The following is a 21,962-nucleotide window of genomic DNA, read 5'->3' on the forward strand; positions in this document are numbered from 1 at the left end:
ATTCTCTCCCCCTCCTCTCTTTCTGTCATTGTCTCCCCCTCTCTCATTATCTCCCCTCTCTGTCATTGTTTTCCCCCGACACACACAAAACAGAACAAATACACACAGGATATCTACAGAAACCACACACACACACACACACGGGCTGGACAGAGAAGCACAACCTTACCTCTCTCGCTCCATGCTATGTTTAGCCCCACCCCCAGGCTCCTTACGCCTGATTGGCTGCATTACCCAGGAGTAGCCAATCAGAATGGAGGAGACTGCCCCACCCCCTAGCAATGGCCTTGATCTGAGATTTTGGGGAAACTAGTGGCTGCCGCCCCTCAAATTCTGGCACCTTAGGCGGCCCGCCTAATTGGCCTACTGCATGAATCGGCCCTTCCTGAACTAAACATTCAAGTAGCGCCCCCACTATTGATGTTAGTCTTACAGGTCTGTAATCACCCGGTTGGGATCTACAATAGCTCCCTTTTTAAATATGGGCACCAGGTCTGCTTTATGTCTATCTTGTGGTACTGAGCCTGTGGAAATTGAATTCTTGAATATTAGATGTACTGGTTTGGCTATTAATGCACTTAGCTCCTTAAGAACTCTTGGATGTATGCCATTGGGGCCATGTGCCTTATTTACTTTAATTTTATCAAGCAGCCTATGCACGTCTTCCTCAATTATCCAATTGTTCATTAATATAGAGGTTGTGTCTTCCTCCTTTGGCACTACTATTGCAATTGATTGTTCAATGGTTAATACATTAGCAAATAATTTGTTTAATACCTCTGCTTTTTCCTTATCCCCTATAATCTGCCTGCCCATCTCACACTGAAAGGCTCCTATATTTTCTTTTCTAATTTTTTTGTAATTAAGGTACATAAAGAACTCTGATCTTACTTTCAATTGCAATCTTAATTTCATTTTCATTTTTTACTAATTTGATTACCCTTTGCAACTTTTGTTACATTCCTTATAATTCTGATACGATGCCTCCGTCCCTTCTGACTTTAAAAATCTAAATGCCTGCCTCTTCTTTTCCATTTACTTCCCTACATGTTTGTTTAACCACATTAGTTTGGACTGATGTCTTTTATATTTATTAGCCAAGGGTATACACTGATAAGTGTGCTTTACTAACAATGTTTTAAAGACTGCCCATTTATCTTCTACATTTTTCCCTGCAAAAACATCACCCCAATGTATTTCTTTAAGATTTCAGTTTCTTAAAATCTGCATTCATTTAAGATTTCTTCCAGTCTGTACTATTATCTTGTGCAAATAAACCCAGTGAACGATTAGCACTGAAGACACATACTACTGTTACGCCATAGAACGGAATCCTCAAGTTCGTGGCTCCTGGTTGACCTCATATGGAGAAGAAGACACAAATGCAATAAGTATAGTGCATTAACATTTTACTCAAAATGTCTATTTACCAGCGGGGAAAGTGTGAGTTGTTCCTTTCCCCTCTGTGTTGTCTGTCATTTTGAGTAAAATGTTAATACACTATACCCTATGCATTTGTGTCTTCTCCATATGAGGGCAACCAGGAGCCCACGGACCTGAGGATTCCGTTCTATGGAGTAACAGTAATATGTGTCTTCAGTGCGAATTGTTCACTGGGCTTATTTGCAAATTTTATTGTACATTTAATTCACTTTGCGCCACGAACACCTTTTTGGTTTTGTTTTGTTAGGATTGCGGTTTAGGGAAACGCCTGGTGTTTAGGCAGCAGCTTGATTTTATCTGTATATTTGCTGAGCTTTATTTTCTGTTTCTTGTACTATTATCGTATCTGCTCCTGCCTCTTTCAATTGTATTTAGTCTTTAGAAGTTTTGTAGTATTATCTGTATTTAGTATGGGTGTCTCTCTGCTTTCCAAACTCCAATTTGCCCCCATTCTACCTCCATTACCCTGTAAGAGACCTGTGCAGAGGTATACTGAGGGAGATCGATTTGGGGGCAATTAAACATGGCTTTATTTAGCCTGTCACGTTAAACAACTGTTTAAATCAAAACATAATACAAAGAAACAAACACCTACTCCACTTTGGAGACTAAATAAACAGTACATGCTCTAGCTATCTGACTGGCTGGATAGGCCAGTTCCCAATCCAAAACACATAACATTATCAGGGCATAATGTATATGAAAGTCATATCAGAATATGCTGGTCCAGCATCTCTGGTTTCTCCAGGCAAAACTTCAGATGTAGGTGTTGCAGTCCTGATTCTCCATTGGTCTCCTGCTCTCTGCACACAACCCTTTTGTGTCCTTAAGACTTCATCTCCTCTGCCAGAATAGTGTGTCTGTGCCAAGGAGTCTGTCAGTCTGTCCCCAGCAGGGTTTTTTTTTACCCTTCTCAGTTTACCTAGGTGGAGCTGGTTAAATGACTAGCAGCAATTAACCAGCTCTCTGTTGGATTTCTCAGACCAATAGAGGCAGCTTTATTTAAACAAGGATACGTCCCTGTTACAAACCCCTTGCTGTTTCCCCATCCCTATCTATTCTATTTAGTTCATTATCTGTTTCTTGTCCCTCCCCACTTCACTTCGTTTTAGTTTAAAATCTCCTCCAATTTAACATTTTATCCATCCCTGCTATAAAGATTGCACCTCTCAGCAAAGGAGTCTCAGGGCTCTAAAAACCTCAAACCCTCCTTCCTAGACCACTTTCTGAGCCATGCATTAACCTCCCTAATCTCCTACTGTCTTGGAGGATGGTAGAAAGAAAAGTGCAGTTTGAACCAAAGTGAGGTACAGTACTGTATGAGAAAATAGAAAGAATAGTAGGAGGAGGCTTGGTAGTAGTAGTACTGCTAGGCTAGTGTTGAGAGATGGGTAAGGGCTGGGCAGTGAAAATAAAGTTAAGTAAAGAGCAAGATGTGAGGGATTAAAAACCATAATAGAGAAATGCTGAAATTCTAGAATGTTGATAGAAGAGTTGTTGTTGCTCACATTCAGAGTTATTCCCAATACAGCTGGACCCCATTATAACGCGGTGCTCTGGGGCCGCATTATAACCGGTGATCAGGGTCCGCTGGAGGGGGAGAGCGGAGATAACTCTCCCAGCTCTCCCGGAAGCCGGCGTCGCAGCGGCAGCACCACACAGGACTTACCTATGCAGTGCAGGAGACTGTGGGCTGTGTGCAATGCAGGACAGCTGGTGAGTCTGCGAGAGTGGGCAAAGCGGGGAGGATCTCAGGCTCTCTGCAGAAGCTGAGATGTCAGCTGGCTCTGTCTGAGAGGTGTGTGTGTGTGTGTGTGTGTGTGTGTGTATATATATATATATATAAAACCATAATACTGAGTTAAGTTATGGTGAGTAAAAAAAGTGACAAAAACCCTCCACAGGAAAGCAAATATGCAAATATAACTGTATGCTCATCTGCATGTCTTAGGCAGGTCTGCAACCCCACCTTTCCCCATTATCACCCAGCATACAGCACTTCCACTGCAGCAAGGGATTCTGGGATTATGGTCACCATATATATATATATATATATATATATATATATATGGTGACCATTTGTCCAGGTTTTGCCGGGACAGTCCCATTTTTTTCTGTCCTGTCCCGGTTTCAGGTCCACCCCGGAAATATCCCGTTTTTTGTCCCTGGTCCCGGTATTGTGGGGCAGCGGCGGTGAGGAGAATGCGGCGGCCGGTAAGTATTTTCTATGTGTGTGTATGAATGAATGCTGCCGGGGGGATTGACTGAAGGGGAATGCCGGGGGCGGTACTTAGAATTTCGGCCGGCCCACAGGGGATTGGTCCCCTCCTGTCCCGGGTCCCAGCCAGGGGGGTAATAGGAGGTGGTAGCGGGGGTGCGCCTGCCTCTGTACCACCTACCTTGTATCACCTTGTACCTTTGCCCCCCCGCGCTCCCACCTTTGCCCCCCGGCACTCCCACCTTTGCCCCCCAGTGCTTCCACCTTTGCCTCTCATGGCGCTCACTTCCCCCCATCCCCTTGGTGCGGGAGATGGGCTCGGGGGCGGGCAGTGGTGACTGCGCGGTCGCTGGCGGACGGTGCAGGGCCTGGTGGGCGGTGCAGGGGGATGCGGAGTGTATCAGTGTGTGTGTATCAGTGTGTGTGTGTGAGAGTGTGTGTGTATGTGTGTGTGTGTGTGTGTATCAGTGTGTGTGTGTATCAGTGTGTGTGTGTCAAAGTGTGCGTGGGTGTATCAGTGTGTGTGTGTGTGTGTGTGTATCAGTGTGTGTGTGTATCAGTGTGTGTGTGTATCAGTGTGTGTGTGTATCAGTGTGTGTGTGTTTGTATCAGTGTATGTGTGTATCAGTGTGTGTGTGTGTATATCAGTGTGTGTATCAGTGTATATGTGTGTGTGTATCAGTGTGTGTGTGTGTATCAGTGTGTGTGTGTTTGTATATCAGTATGTGTGTGTATATCAGTGTGTGTGTATCAGTGTGTGTGTATCAGTGTGCGTGTGTGTGTGTGTGTATCAGTGTGTGTGTGTGTGTGTGTATCAGTGTGTGTGTGTGTGTGTATCAGTGTGTGTGTGTGTGTATCAATGTGTGTGTATCAGTGTGTGTGAGTGTGTGTGCATCAGTGTGTGTATCAGTGTGTGTGAGAGTGTGTGTGTGTATGTGTGTGTGTGTGTGTGTATCAGAGTGTGTGTGTGTGTATCAGACTGTGTGTGTGTGTGTGTGTGTGTGTGTGTGTGTGTGTGTGTGTGTGTGTGTGTGTGTGTGTGTGTGTGTGTGTGTCTGGGTGTGTGTGTGTATCTGGGTGTGTGTGTATCAGTGTGTGTGTCCCTCTCTGTCTCCCTCACCCTCACCCTCTCTGTCTCCCTCACCCTCCCTGTCTCCCTCTCCGTCTCCCTCACCCTCACCCTCACCGTCTCCCTCACCCTCCCTGTCTCCCTCTCCGTCTCCCTCACCCTCAGCGTCTCCCTCACCCTCCCTGTCTCCCTCTCCGTCTCCCTCACCCTCAGCGTCTCCCTCACCCTCCCTGTCTCCCTCACCGTCTCCCTCACCCTCCCTGTCTCCCTCTCCGTCTCCCTCACCCTCACCATCTCCCTCACCCTCCCTGTCTCCCTCACCCTCACCATCTCCCTCCCCCTCCCTGTCTCACTCTGTCTCCCTCACCCTCACCATCTCCCTCAACCTCCCTGTCTCCCTCTCCGTCTCCCTTACCCTCCCTGTCTCCCTCTCCATCTCTTTTACCCTCCCTGTCTCCCTCTCCGTCTCCCTCACCCTCCCTGTCTCTGTCACCGTCTCCGTCTCCGTCTCCGTCTCCCTGTCTCCCTCACCCTCCCTGTCTCCCTCACCCTCCCTGTCTCCCTCACACTCCCTGTCTCCCTCACACTCCCTGTCTCCCTCACACTCCCTGTCTCCCTCACACTCCCTGTCTCCCTCACCCTCCCTGTCTCCCTCACCCTCCCTGTCTCCCTCACCCTCCCTGTCTCCCTCACCCTCCCTGTCTCCCTCACCCTCCCTGTCTCCCTCACCCTCCCTGTCTCCCTCACCCTCTATGTCTTATCTTAACTGCCGAATACCTACACCGAAGTAACCTACCCTGCTTTCTTCCAGATCTGACTCAAGTTTCACGCGGGAGACATTGGAAGACAGGTAGGGAACACCAGCCCTCCAGTACAACATCTGGCTTTTTTTTTTGTTCGATTGGTGAGGTCATACCACACACACACACACACACACACACACGTAGCTATGTAACAAGGACTTATGGTAGTAAAGTATAAGTGTGCTACAATAAATAAACTGTTACGTTAAAAAAAAAAAATGTGTCCCGGCTTTTCATTTTCAAAATCTGGCCACCCTATATATATGTTTTGGGTGGCGCAGGGAACAGGGAACAGACAATACTCTGCAGACCTCCCTCTTTCAAAAAAGTTCCAGTCTTTTTTATTAGCCATGAGAACCTATTTTACAGGAGAACAGAACATTGCAGATTTCTTGCGAGTTCTGCTGTTATGTTATCTGACACCACAAAAACACACGAGGCTCAGAGAGGAGACGGGTAGACCCATTGAGGGCGTAGGTTATTTATATACAAGCACAGAGCAGCGTATACTGACAATGCCTTTGCTCTGGACATACTTTAAATCTGACAATGTTGTAAATAAGTCTGCAACGTGTAAAATGTTATTCTGCATCTGCAATCTAAAATCCAAACTAAAGGAGCTGCATTAAAGAATGCAACATTCATTTCTGCAGAAAAATCGATGCATAAGCCCCTGCTGTGCAAGAGAGCAGCTCCATTCAAAGGAGATTAGAATACTAAATAAATTTGCAGGAACAGTTGTTGTTCATTAATAGTTTAGGTTTTATTGCCAACAACAACAATATATTCATTTATAAAGGGGGCCCAGCCATGGTATACACAAGGCACATCTAATATAATGATCACACATGTCACTGACCTTTTCTCCCAGCTCACTGAAAGCTGCCCATCAACCAGAAGCATTTACCGGTAATGAAATCAGCATTCACATTCCATTTAAAAACAGAGGTGCTGGATTTATATGACTGACCTAGCCACTCTGGACCTCTTACTCTGCCAAATAAATTGAAGTATTCTGTATTGTAGATTTTTAAATTCGGATCCAGGTATCCAGACCGGGAGAGTCTGGAAATTATTTAATAATCTAGGAAGTATATTCAATTTAACTAATACTATTCTCCCGATCCAAGACACCTGGCATCCTTCCCACTTCGCCAAATTCCTTTTGATCTTATGAAACAGATGTGGATAGTTGCTCTGATATAAAGAGTAGTAGGGCCTGGTCACATATATTCCCAGGTATTTAATATACGAGGAACTCCATCTCTAATTAAAATTTAATTTGAATAATTTTACCTCCTTATCTGGGAGATTCAAATTCAGAGCCTCTGACTTATTCATTTTATATCCAGAGATTTTCCCAAAGTCCAATAATAGTTTTTGGAGATTAGTCAAAGAAGTCTGGGGATTTGCTAAGGTCAGAATAATATCGTCGGCGAATAATGAGTTTTATCATTTGTTTTTCCTATCGCTATACCCGGTATATTAACATTTGCTCTAATACTATCAGCTAGTGGTTCAATCGTTAGAGCAAAAAGAAGAGGAGTTAATGGACATCCCTGTCTCGTACCATTTTTAATTGTAATCGGGTCTGGGTTATTCCCTGGAAGTTTAACAAAAGATGTCGGCGTTTGATATAATGCTCGAACTCCCTCCAAAAATGAATCTTTGAATCTGAATCTCTGTAAAGTTTTATCTAAGAATATCCAATTTATTCTATTGAATGCCTTCTCTGCATCAAGACTTACAGTAGAAGAATGGCTTTGGTTCCAGTGAGATGAACATGATCCACTATATTTATTATTTTCCTGCTATTATCTGAAGCTTGTCTACAAGACACGAATTCAAAATGATCAATATGTATCAATCTAGGCAAAATAGGGTTTAACCTGTTCGCCAAGATTTTGCTATATAATTTAAGATTGTTATTCAGTAAAGAGATTGGGCGATAGCTACCGCATTGCATAGGGTCTCGGCCCTCTTTGTGTATAATGGCCAAATTTGTAGTCGATGTGGATGGTGGAATTGGTTTTCTATCCATAAATGAGTTAAACATCTCTAGTAGGTATAGGGAGAGTATAGGTAAACACTTCTTGTAGTAGACATTGGTAAAATCATCAGGGCCGGGGCAACTTTACTGTGCAGTATCCCAGTTTCCTTCTCGGTCAGTTGGGGTAGATTGCAATTTTCTAGATAACTCGTAATTGCCTGTTAATTTAAGAGCTGAGACGTCCCCATGGAGGAGTTCAGATTATATTGTTTTGTATAGAATTTGGTGAATTCTTGAGCAATTCCTCTGTCATTATACCTGTAGATAATATTGCCATTTTTATCTTTGACCGCAGTTATTTGCAACTTCACATGCATCCCCCTTAATTTATTGGCTAGATGTTTATCTGCTTTGTAAACTTTATCATAATATCTTTGATTGGTCCATTTCAGGGCCTTTTCAACATCTTCCAATTGAATCTGTCTCAGCTATGATCTGGCTGTAGCCAGGGATAGAGATAGATAGATATTTTGATGGGTTTGCCTTATGCAATTTTTCTAAATTGATAACTTTCAGTTAATTATTTATATTTTTTCAATTTGATTTTTTTCCTATAGGATACTATAGAGATAAAATTACCCCTGATCGTAGCTTTATGGGCTTCCCAGAGCATCGCCCGGAGATGTGACTGAGCCTTTATTAAAAAAATTTAAAAAAAGTGAGGAAGGAGAAAGTGCCTGCTGGGAACAGAGCAGCAGAAAGAAGAAAAAAAAAGAGAGCAAAGAATAGGCCCTAAGTTAGGAAAACCAGTTATCCTAATAACTGGTGGGTAGGGCATATGGCACTTTAGAGACAACCCCGGTCCCGGAATTCTGTGGACAGCAAAAAGAAGGACACGGGGGCCCCCGACGTTGCTCAATAAATATTCCCCCTATATTTTAACTAGTAATTCAAACTACTAGATGGAAGCATATTAATTCTCCAAGCAAAGATAAATATAAATCCTATATTAGTGTGAGGTCAATATGTCCATAACAATTGCTTCTTTAGACCTTTTATGTTTGTAACAAGGGGGGGGGGTAAGGAGGGGGTGGGAAAGGTATTAATATTTATATTGATGTTATAGTGTAAATGGGGGGGTGAGGCGACAGGGAGGGGGGGTGAGGCGACAGGGAGGGGGGGTGAGAGGGGGATCAGGAGGGAGTCTGGGAGGTAACTTATATCTCATAAACAGGAAAGAAGGGGTGGCTCAGTGAGTAAAGACACTGACTGGCACTGAGTGTGAAGCAGGGGAACCTGGATCAATTCCGGGTGTCAGCTCCGTGTGACCTTGGGCAAGTCACTTTGTCTCCCTGTGCCTCAGGCACCAAAAACATAGATTGTAAGATCTACGGGGCAGGGGCTGTGTCTGCAAAATGTCTGTAAAGCGCTACGTAAAACTAGCAGCGCTATACAAGAACAAACTATTATTATAAACTTCAGTTCCAAAGAGGCTTATGGGTAGCTGATAAACAAGCTATCACCTGTAATTGTGTTTATGACTTATAACCTCAATTGTTTTAAACAGTTCAAAACACAATTCAAACGGTTCAAATATACTTATCCTATATACAACCTAAGTATCATATTTGGATACAATATAGACAGGGGGAGGGGGTTAGGTTACAAAGGGTAGAGGGACAAAGAAATATGGGAGGAGTTGGGTGGGGAGAGGGAGAAAAAAGCAGGAGGATGTGAGGGGGAGAAAAGGGGTATGGGAGAAGAAGGGCTCAAAGAGGGAGGGGGGAAGTTTTTAACAAGTCATGAAATCCGTTTCAGCGGACACACAAAGCCTTTGTCAAGGTGAGGGCTACAAACAATACATGTTATATACACACAAACACACAAGCTAAGATGTATCATTTGTAGCACTTACTTTGACACAGGCTGCATGTAGCAGCCAAAACATTGGATTTCATGGCTTACTGCTGCGGCCGAGTTTATTCGAGCATTTGCCCGTTCTCGGCCGCAGCAGTAACCTGGCGCGCGCCGGAGGGTGCCGGGCGCGCGCCGAAGCAGCGGAGGAGCGCCCTCCGATCGGGGCGCTCTCCCTCCCGCTGCCAGGTCCGCCGGGTCCCCCGGAACCCCCTGCCGCCGTCCCCCACATCGCGGGACACCAGGGCTCCCTCGGGGAGCCCTGGACGCGCGTGCAGGGGGCGCAGGCACCCGATGACGCGTGACCGCGCATCGGTGATGCGCGGCACGCTGAGGGAGTGCGGCTAGCACGCCGGGGCATCCCCCGGCTTGCGGTGCTAGCCGTGCTTCAATAAAACGTGTCGCCAGTGTATATTAAACACTTTTTGCATTGAAGACTATTGTGCCTGCACTGTTTTTCTTTCTGCAATACTTCATATTTGTGACTCAGAAGAATTTCCCTATTCAGCAAAGAGCACCAGTGTTATAGATTCTTTTGACTCTTTTTCTGATGTGTTCCTGCATAACTCAACTTTCTATTGCAACACATCTATCAGAATTCTAAGATGCTTCCCCCTGATCTCTTTGGAGTAATGACATCCAAACCATTTTATCTTGGAGTTCAAATGTACTTGTATACTTAACCCAATCTCTGTCAGAGTGTCCTGTAAAACATTGCTCTGCAAGTGTTAGCAGGCCTCTCTGGCAGCAACAGTATTACCGATGTAGACAACTTTACTTTCCCTGCTGCCTGGGAAAGTCAAAGGAACAGAAACCACAACACCCACTGGTAGAAAATTCAGTACTAACTATGGGGGTGGGGGAAGGAGGGTCTGGTAGAGTGGCATGGCCCCTTGCCGCTGCCCGTGACTCTTACTGTACCTTCACCAGAGTTGTGGAATCTTGCCTCGATTCTAGAATAGACAAGTCTGGCAACATCTGTTGTAAATATGCTATTTCATACTCCATGTGAGTAATGAAGTAAGCAGCAAGGTCCTTTTGCCAGGAAGATGGTATGCTTGAGGATCAATGTGGATAGTATATACTGGCAGTAGAGGAATGAGAATCACTAGCTTATAAAATCTCTGTTGATATTTACAGGTATCTAAGGTCTTGTGTATAAATGCTGACTCCTAGGGGGGTAGGAGAATTAAGAGCTGGAATTGGCTGCATTTTATATAAGGTGAGTTTAGTTATGATAGAAATGGAGACCATAACACAATGAGAATGACATAGACTACGTGGATTATTTATGTCTTGTGGCTGTAAAATGGGGTCAAATCTGGTGAATAAATGCTGCATCAAACTTATCAAAGAAACAAATTGCAGCAATATTTGTATTGATACATTTAGTGAGGTGGTTCTGCCTCTGTTTTGCAGCTGCAATACTATTATAAATGCGCCTTTATATTCTGTGACATTAATGAATGTTGAATATACAAAGGGGTTAATTCATTAAAAGTTGATAGCTGCTACCCTTTATTAACAGCCATTTACTTGAGCAGCCAAAGGGGTATCAATGAGTACGCTGTAAAGTACTGCATGGTAGGTACTGTAGGAGAATGATAGAAGAGTGTAAGCTCTGATTAAAATATATCATGTAACTGTATTTTTGGAAGACATGGGCCGAGATAAGGTCTGATACAGGGTACCGCAGCAAAATCTTACATCAACTACCATTGACTTGAATGACAGTTATCAGACATTGCACTGCAATTCTGTTTGATCTGAATTTACTGATTATCCCCCATCGTTGACGCATTTTCTGTGAAAGAAACTTTCTGGCCAAAGTTTGTTGAATGCAATTTACGTGCTATATAGTTATTGCTAGTCACTGCTGTTTCCTTAGCTACATCTTGGAGTATGAACCACAGGAGAAAGAAATGTACTACAAGTATCATAGGAATGCCAATGACTTTGGAGAGCTTTAAACCTACAGTAGGTACAATGCAACATTTTTTGTGCAAATGACAGCTTGAGTGTACATTAAGTTTAATTGATGCTGCAAATCATAAATTCGCTTTTGTACTGTAGTTGTATGAACCGTGAAAGGACTCATTTCTTTTAGTCAAACAAGTAATGAATAACGATAAAACAAAACATAATGGGTTTCATTCCAGCAGTAACAGCAGTAATAAAAATGCAATTATATTTCCTACCATACACCAGTAAGATAATTTAAAATGAAAACATATCATGGTAATGTAGAAAATAGCATATCTGACAACAATAATAATAATAATAATAATAATAATAATAAATTATTATTTTACAATTAATGCTATTTGTAATGTACAAATAGCATTCCCTGAATGTTATATTGGATGGACATGAAGGCCTTTTCTGTCTGTGTATATGCCGACTGCTGTCCAAGTCTTCCATTTGCTTTTCTGTATCCAGTACAAAGAAGAAGAAGCAGGCACACGGTCTTACTCAAAGGAGGTTTAATATGCCATAAAGTCCAACGTTTCGGCAGTCAAATACTGCCTTTCTCAAGGTGAAGGCTACCAAACACAAGAAAACAGTCACAATATATACCCCCCCCTGATACTCACCCCACCCCACTCTGCCACATAACCAGGATGTTGACGCCCACCTGATGACGTCAGAGCTACCATATGGCGCCCCCTAGTGACGTCAGACGTCTAGGTCTAAATCCCTGGCAATACAGCATAGAGCTGTCTTGGAGGACAGCAGCCACAGCCACACCTCTCCCCAGACTGAACACTCCCCCATGATGACGTCAGCGTGACCCGGCCGTCGGGGGGGGGGGGAATTTGGGGGTGGCGTGCACCAATCAAGACTGCACTCACAGGGCTGGACAAAGATGTATCCGTCACCATGGGATCAGTGTCATACATCTTTGTCCAGCGCTGTGAGTGCAGTCACCTTGAGAAAGGCAGTATTTGACTGCCGAAACGTTGGACTTTATGGCATATTAAACCTCTTTTGAGTAAGACCGTGTGCCTGCTTCTTCTTCTTTGTACTGGAACATTTGGGACTACAGGAGTTCCTCAGGACCAGCGCACCGGCAGCTAAGTACCCCACCTCTATTACCCTTGATATTGAGTGCGTGTCTCAGTCTCTGTCTTTTATGTATCCTAACATAATAGATGGGAGAAAAAAAAGAGAATATCCACAGCCCGGGCCTATGACAGCTTTCCTGTGGGCCGGAACTAGAGATTATCCACCCCCCCCATGACAGTGGCCTTGCATGCCCCATCCCCTTTATCACCACCTCACTCTCATCCCACTCTATTCTACCCTCTCCCCATTTATTTCTCCCCCTCTGTCTCTCACTCTTCCCCACATCTCATTTCCCCACCTCTCTCCCCATCTCCCCCTTCTCTCATGCCACATACAATTCCCCCTCCCACACTTCTCTCCAATACCCATACAATTCCCCCCTACTACAGTACTTACAATAATTACCCCACACACACAATAATACCAGCCTCCACAATACACACAATAATACCGCCCACAATATCTCCCATACACAATACACACAGACAGACTTACCTTGGGGTGGTCTTAGGCCTCTGGTACCGCTCTGATTCACATGCAGCCCTTGGGCCAGACTTCAAGGTGGGCCCAGCTTCTGGTGTGCACCGGTGGGAGATAGAAGCCCGAGGGGGAGAAGCAGGCCCAGTGGGAGGCCCGGCGGGAGAGAGGCCAACCGACAGGAGGCCAAGTGAGGGAGAGGCATGCCTGGCAGGAGAGGTCCACAGCATATGGGGAGAAATGAGGTCCGACAGCAATCAGAGACCCGGCAGCTGGACACAGACATTGGGCCCGACCATTGTCCAGGCCTAAAGTCCAGCTCAGGCTGGCCAGCCACCCCCCCCCCCCCCTGCAGGGACTGGTTCCAAGGCAGATGTCACAGCTCTTCCCATGTCAGTGACCCTGTCTACAGCACTCAAAAATAGCTTTCATATCCTTAGTAAAGCTTTCTAGGCGTCGCCATAAAATACAAGCATCGGCAAAGTTTCGGGCTTCTCTCCCGTTCTCAAATCTAATATATAGTTTGCCTTGAAGGAGGAACCACTTCTCCCAGTTTGATAGAAGGCATATTTACAACCTTCATATTCTGTTCAAACAGTACACAACTAAATCCACAAATTCTATACATTTACATACATAAGGGTTTATTCTGCAAATCATTGAAGTGTATAGGGCTTTCCATGCGAGATTGCTGAAATGCACTCAAAGCTTACAGAATATGCATTGCATGTACATATACTGTAACACTTCTCCATTTATCCCAATTTTGCCTTTTCTCACTCTAAATTTATTTGATCAAGTCTGCTTTTCTTATTCTCTGTGTGCTTTCGAATATCCTGTTCAAATTAGATTTTGATAAACTTGCTACTTCTACGCTGTGTGATTCGTCCTTTACCAGTGTCCATTTGATATACTGTGAACACACCGCTTTTCCCTTCTGTGTATCTTACTTCTTAAGAAGTTGCTTGGAACGACCACGTAATTGCTTTGCTACATTTCCTAAAAATAAACATTTTGGCAGATTGCTACTTTAATTCATATTATTAGCAGTATAAATAGCAAATGCATGTAAAGAATATGGCCTATTGAAGAAGAGACCAAGGCATGTTTGCTCAGTACAGAATGGCTAGAATTCAATAAGCAGTGTTACGTATATCTCTCCCCAAGTCCTGCAGTAACTGTTATGCAAGTCATTGGCCGCTCACGCTGGGTTGGGGGACGATACGTCTCAAGTTACTGTATCTTCATAAATTCCTGCCTTTAATTCTGTCTTTGAAGAACTATCAAGAACCCTTAATGTTTCACCACTACAATGAATCTATATCACTCTAGGGCCAATTTGTCTGCCAGAAGTTTGTACTATAGTTAAAAAAAAATGACAATCTGTTCGGTTGATCTGAGTACTAGACATTTAGCTGGATACCATAGCTCATTTCTTGATTTTGAAACTGGTGAAAACCAATATACAGTAGTTCCCACTCATCATTATTTTCTGTCCTGCCTATTCTATTTCTTATTTAACACATGCTGTACAAACATCTCAAGGTCTTTAAAAAAGAAATGCACTTCAGGAATCAGAAACAGTTGGAACACATCACCTTTTCCCAGTGTAAAGTTACATTAAACATGTCAGATCAAAGTTATTTTTCATGGGCATGAGTAAATTCCATGAATTCACAGCACTAAGCTCTAGTTTTTAGAAATGTGGTTTAAAGTTAAATGTCCATCTGTTTAGCTTTTCTTAATGAAAAAAATGTGGCATCATTATGCCATATTAAATGGAGACATGTTCAATCACTACCAAAAAAAAAAAGTTATATTTTTTTTGCCCTCAGGAATCCACTGCTTACACATGTAAATAATTGCAGATGTTGTGTGCAGCTATACACGTTACATCTTTTCTTTTTAATTTGGGGATTACAGGGTAGTGCTTTTTCTTTGTAGACAGTGATGTAATGTTATAAATGCTGAACATAATTATGGTAGGATCACTAACCAGTCCTTAAGAATTGGAAGTGGGTTACTACTTTACTTTGCACTAGAATAACTAGATTACCATACTGCATAAACCTTTTAATGATTGCTTTAAAATATTCTACAGGCTTCGTGGAAATATGTTAAAAGAATGTAAAAAAAAAACTACTTAGAAAGCTAAATATAGAAAATCTTATCCTAAATCCTATGAGTGTACTTTCATCTCAATGAAAGCTCTATACTAAGAAATTGAGCAATATGCTTTATTACATTTATTTTGATAATTGATTTTGAAATTGTAGTTTATTTCATTTTTATATCAAACAATACTAACTCCACAATACCAATGAAATACAGTTGATTTAAACAACACATTAAAATCCATTTTAGTTTAGTCCCTCTCTGTGGTTTACAAAGGGTTAGGCTTTTGATACCAATTATGGGTTTAAAAAAGTCCCTTAAACATACCCCTCCTTGTAGAACATGTTTTAAAAAGGTATGGGAGGAGTTGGCCCTCTATAAAAAAGAGCTCAGGGGAATCCTTTAGGAGTGCTTGTAGACAGCAGGCTTAGCAATAGTGCCCAAAGTCATGCAGTAGCTGCAAAGGCAAACAAGATCTTATTTTGCATTAAACAGGCAATGGATGAAAGAAAAGCGAATATAATGATGCCACTTTATAAAGCATTAGTAAGACCACACCTTGAATATTGAGTACAATTTCGGGCGCCACTCCTTAGAAAATACATTTTGGAACTAGAGAGTGCAGAGAAGAGCCACCAAATTAATAAAGGGGGTAGACAATTTAACTTATGAGGAGAGGCTAGCTAAATTAGATTTATTTACATTAGAAAAGAGGCGTCTAAGAGGGGATATGATAACCATATACAAATATATTCGGGGACAGTACAAGGAGCGTTCAAAAGAACTATCTATCCCAAGGGCAGTACAAAGGACTCTGGGTCATCCCATAAAGGATATTTCAGCAGCAACAAAGGAAAGGGTTCTTTACAGTAAGGGTAGTTAAAATGTGGAATTCATTACCCATGGAGACTATGATGGCAGATACAATAGATTTGTTCAAAAAAGGATGGACATCTTTTTAGAAAGGAAAGGTATACAGGGATATACCAAATAAGTATACATGGGAAGGATGTTGATCCAGGGAGTAATCCGATTGCCAATTCTTGGAGTCAGGAAGGAATTAATTTTTCCCCTTATCATTGGAGGATATCACTGGGATTTTTTGTTTTCCTTCCTCTGGATCAATATACTGTAAGTAGGGATATAGGATAAAGTATCTGTCGTCTAAATTTGGTATAGGTTGAACTTGATGGAATTATGTCTTTTTTCAACCTCATCTACTATGTAACTCTGAGGTTTATGTAAAAATTATGTTCATGTGATTTCATACAGTAGATATATTTTTGTTTAACGTATCTTGTAGGAATAAATGATATTTTCTGTGTTTTATGTGTACTGTCCCGGCCAGCTTTATTCTAAAGCTTGCCGGGATAAATGCGGGGCTTTTCACCGATTGAACGGAGTTTCCCGCAGTTCCCCGCGCGGCGGCCGCTTCAAAAGATTAGCGCTAATGGCGCTTATCATTGAAAGCGCCCGAGGCGCGGGAAACCGGACGAAAAGAGCCGAAAAGAGGCGCACGCCGTCCGCCGGTTAACATTCCCACGGTGCCACGCGCTTTCGAATAAAGCTGGGCGCCACTGTAGCATTTTTTTGTGTAAGGAAAGACCAATTTTTTGTCGTTTTTTCAAATAATTATTCATTATTCCATTTTAGAAACATACAGTAGTTTTTAGGATATAGATATAGATATATACATACATACAGATATATACATATACACATACAGGTAGGTCCCCAGAGCAGGATTGCGCTACTGTATTTTGAATTACAGGGACCATTCAGTTGCAGAGAAATGTACCTTTTGTATTTGAGGTTAGCCTCTCTCTTGTAGACTGAAAGAAAGCTACAGTGACATCAGGTCCTGACATTGTGGTTCATATTTTTTGTTTTTAAAAATACCAATTTTATTTGTTGTACAACAGACAATAATGAGTTTACGGGGGCAGTAGGTGGGGGTACAGAAAGGAAAGAGGGTTTTTTGGGGTTCATAGTACAAATCAGTAATAAAGTTACATGTTGATACATTGATTTAAAATGACTGAGAAAAACTGTATAAATACATATTAACAGCTCAGGTGAATACAAGCGGGTCAGGGTCTGAAACTCTTGTATCATTGGGAGGCATGTGGGCTAGTCAGAGGCCATTTTGTGGGTGGGGGGAGAGAGAAGGTGCAGCCAGGATGCTGTTGTACATTAGGATCTTATAACACGACCGGGGTGCCATCTAATATTGGGGCAGCTGGTCCTCAGATACTGATGGCAAGGATGTTAATCCGATTGCCAATTCTTGGAGTAAGAAAGGAATTTATTTTTCCCCTTATGAGATATCATTGGATGATATGACTCTGGGGTTTTTTGTTTGGCTACCTCTGGATCAATAAGTAAGTATAGATATAAGATAAAGTATCTGTTGTCTAAATTTAGCATAGGTTGAACTTGATGGACTTACGTCTTTTTTCAACCTCATCTACTATGTAACTATGTAACTATGTATGTGACTATGTAACTATGTAACTGTGATATATTAGTCACAGCTGCACACCCTGTGGAACTTGGAACAGAAGTCTCTCAAGAACCTCTCCATTCTCCATTTGGAGAATGGACTAAAATATATTATTTTTAATATAGCCCTTAGATAGGAGATAGGTTTCTTCCAATGTAGGGCTATGGTGCATCCGGTCGCCATTATTAAAATTGAGATTAATTTATGCATGTTCAACAAGCATGACCAAGGGTCTAATCTCCATGAGAAACCCAGCACTTTGAGCTAATCTGTGTACCTTGTTCCAAAGTAGGACAACGTTATGGCATAACCACTATATGTTCATGAAGTCTGCCTACTGCCACACACCCTAGGGCAGATGGGGGAGGTCCCAGGGAACATCCTCGAGAGCCTCACTGGTGTTGGGTACTACTGATAGAGAATCTTTTAAGCATTCTCCTTGATGTTTTGCATATCAATGCTTTTGAAGCAATGTTGATTCAAATTCATAGATACACATGCTAGACATCTGTGGGCAGGCAAGACACATGAGTAAAAAAGGATGGCATGCTAGACTGGTCAGGGGAGTTAAGGCAAATCTCTTAAAACCTTGTTAGGCTGGGGTTAGGGTCAGAATTGCATGCAAAACGGATTAATTCCAAATAGCGGAAGATCACTCAATTACCCAAGTCATGCTCAATGGATTGAGACTCGTATGACCTAGGCCCATTGTCTGTTATTAGGTAATTCAACCTGTCCAGACCTTTTGAAACCATTCTTTAATAATTGGTACATTTTGGCCCAGAAGGAATTCTGAGTTGCAGAATAGAGGGATCATTAAGGAACACCCTTTGGATAGCTAAAGCCTAATTTTATTTTGGCCCCACATTTTGAAGGAGTGGGTTATTGAGGGGAGGGGAATTGTGAACCTTTTCCTTACCAGAGCGCCAAGTGGATTTTGTATGGGTGTAGGAGAACGGCCTCCAGTTCTACCCATCTCCTTAGTGTGAGGTCAGCGTCCCAAACCACCAGTTGGCCCAGCTTTGCAGCGCTATAATATGAGTCCATGAATGGTAAAGTAGGGCAAGACCACCAATGTCCCTGGGCATGCTGAGGATGGTTCTGCAAAGCCAAGCTTTTTTTTTTTTATCCACTTAAATTTAGTGATATGGGATTGTAAATCTGTTAATACTTTGTAGGATTGGGATAGGGAGAGATTGAAACAAATATATTGTAGTATCCTCTGTGAAAATAAATCTTCTACTGAGTGAATGCTTCCTATCCTGGAGAAGTTGTGGACGGCCCATTCAGCGAGGTCACCTTTTAGTTTTTGTAGAAAGCCACAGTCATCATTGAGATGACACTGCAGTTTTTCTATTGATTGCGTGGGCGAGCTCTGGCACGGCATCCATGTTGTTTCCCCAGTTTGCCTGGGGACCACTGGTTTACCTCCCATTTTTAAACTATTGGTCCCTGGACATTGGGCGACCACTGATTAACTACAGTGGGACCCCTTCTTTCAGGTAGGATTTAAAAAATATATACCCCTGGATTGTTGGACTAAATATACTGAATACTGTGTATCAATATGTTTGAGTTATGTTTACTTTTTATAATAAATAGAAATCATTTTTTTAAATATTTTTTTATTTATTTTTTATTTAGGCTATTTGTGGACTACCCAAATACTAAAAGATACTTCAAAAACTTGAGCAATATCTCAACTCTTGAAGAAATGCAAGTGAATGCTGGAATAAGGGCTCATGGCAAAAGAGTTATGGTGGCCCTTAACCAAGTTGTTGAGAACATAAATGACTGGAGTGTCGTGAGCAATGCTTTGGCTCGTTTAGCAGAGAGGCACGAAGATGTTCACCAAGTGGAAGCTTACAACTTTCAGGTATTTGCAGATTTGTATATATCAACTACTTTTTAATTCAATTTCTTCTGGATAATACACATGTTAAGAAAAACAAAGGAACAAAAACAAGTATAAAATGTTCTTGAAATATATATATACATTGTATAAAGCAACATTTAGTATGACTACCTTCTCTTATCTAAAGCCTCTTCAGCTTGGAGAACACACTCAAAACGCAAATTCTATTCAGAGCACAAAGAGCAGATGGCCAAAGAAGAGTCCAATTAAAATGTTAATGTCCATCCTTGCACTTGAAGTAAAAAGTGACACATTGTGAGTGCTCATTTGAATTGTATTACCCAGAACCCTTTTCTGCAGTAGAATACTTGTATGCTGAGTGACTATGTGGAAAGGCAGGCTTATGATCCTGCCTGAAACATGTCAATGTGCTCTTAAGTGTTTTTCTTTTTCATCTTTACCATTGTCACATCAAAATTGTAGTCAAGACAGAAGACTTTAGGATCCCATAAAATGTAAGAAATGGAGGGGTTTCTACTATATTTGTATTAAATGATTTTTGTTTGGCTGCGGTAAGCGAGAATGTACATGTAAATCCCTTGTGCATATTAAATCATGCATTTTTGCCAACAACACTGTCACCTTCTGCAGTTAAATTTAGAGAGGGATACGAGGGTGGGAATGGGGCATGATATTGATGGAGGAAGCCAACAGTTGCATTTCAATTCAATGGTGGTATTTATTAATAAATTATTTATTAGTGATGTAGCTACCATATCTGTCCCCTTTTGAAAAAAAACCATTTGATTAAAAAAAAAGTATAATTGTTTTTAAAAAAAACCCACATACAGTAGATAGGCACAACACATATTGTCATTTCACTCCCAGTCTTGTAGGAAAAAATAAAGTCATACATACAGTACAGCATCATAAATAGTTGTGAGTATAAACCTTATACACACTGTACCTATTTCTTAAGATAAAATCAGTTAGTAGATTTATAAGAATAAATCTCCTATATAGGAAGAAATTAATAGCCTGTAATGTCACATAATGCATATTTATAGAAAGACATGGCACATTTAACTAAATAACAATGGGCTGTCTTTTAAAAATGGTCAATTATATGTAATAGATCACTGGAGTCGTTCAAAAATGAGGAAAGGGTGGCCACTAGAGGTTAATTGTATGGGTCTATATATTGAGATAGATTAGATGTCAGAGATCCAATACCCAATATAATGGATCAATCTGGATGCTTTGGTAATGATTTATGAATGTTGTTTGACAAATGATAAAGAACAGCAATCGTAGGCTCTTCATTCAACAACAACAAATAAATGTATGACACAAGATAAGAAAGATAATCTTATCAAATAATAGATATCTTAAGTTCTTAAACAAAACATTTTGCTTCTTTAAGCTATTTTAATGTATCTTCAATTGCTACACCCAATTTCCTCAAGCTTCCAATATTTTGATTTGAAACAATCTGCTATAATGCAAGTCTCTCCTGTAATGATAAAAGACCTTTATCTTAAATATATCTCTCTGGAAGGACTTGAATAGACTGAAAACTTGGGCAAGTAAATGGTAGGTGAGGTTCAATACAGATAAATGTAAGGTTATATATTTGGAAAGAATAAACCGGCAATTTACAGATTAAATGGGGACAAATTAGGTGAATCTTTCTCATGAGGTACAGCAGCTGCCAAGAGAAAGATCTTATTTTGCATTAAACAGGGATTTGGCGGAAGGGAAATAAGAATACTTGAATTATTCCCCTCCATAAAAGCATTAGTTAGACTAGGTGTGCGCAAACTGGGGGGCGCAAGATTTTTCTGGGGGGCGCGGGCAGTTGCAGAGGCCCTGTGCTCTTCTCCAAGGCATTAAAATTAAATGCCGGGGTATCAGCTGAGGACTCTGGAACCTAAACTTACCTTGCTTCATCCGTGTCTGGAAGCGTCTCCATGGCAAAGCGGCGTTAAATGACGCGCAAGGTCATGCGGCATGATCTCACACGCGTGTTGCAATAGCAACGCAACATCAAATGACGCTGCCGGTGACGTGATGCCTCATGACCACCGCACGTCATTTGACACCACAGAGCGAGTCCCCAAACATCAGCTCAGCATCCAGGCTCTTAGGACAGAAAGAGATCATTGGAGACAGCACCAGACAGCTTTAAATACCTGCCTCTCTAATGATTAGAACAGGTGTGAGAAATCAGAGCTCAGCACAAACACTGGCCTGGACTCCTCACATATTAGTTTAAGCTATCCTGAAACTGCGGAGTGGAGCAACGGCTAACCCTGCTCTCTGAAAGCTCCCCCCGCCCCCAAGGACCCCTTAATAGAACATGCAAATACAGTTAGTGATCTGTTCATTTATTTAGAACATTTCTCTAGGGCTGTCACATACTGCACCGACACACTTTATTCGAGCAAATACCCAGTATGTATCTGGCAGATACCTGGAATGCGCCGCTCCTCACCTCTGACAAGCCCCG

At 42.0% G+C, this 21,962-nt stretch overlaps 1 protein-coding gene across 1 annotated transcript in view; it reads left to right on the forward strand.

Annotated features, from left to right (window-relative positions):
• Nucleotides 1-21,962, forward strand: part of LOC142462930 (cytoglobin-like) — an 82,578-nt gene that overhangs the window by 52,971 nt on the left and 7,645 nt on the right. The window contains exon 2 of the mRNA XM_075565145.1: nucleotides 19,243-19,474. Within this exon, the coding sequence (XP_075421260.1) occupies nucleotides 19,243-19,474 (232 nt within the window). The remainder of the gene's footprint in view (nucleotides 1-19,242; nucleotides 19,475-21,962) is intronic.

Source organism: Ascaphus truei, chromosome 11, assembly GCF_040206685.1.
Source record: "Ascaphus truei isolate aAscTru1 chromosome 11, aAscTru1.hap1, whole genome shotgun sequence".
NCBI classification, from domain to species: domain Eukaryota; kingdom Metazoa; phylum Chordata; class Amphibia; order Anura; family Ascaphidae; genus Ascaphus; species Ascaphus truei.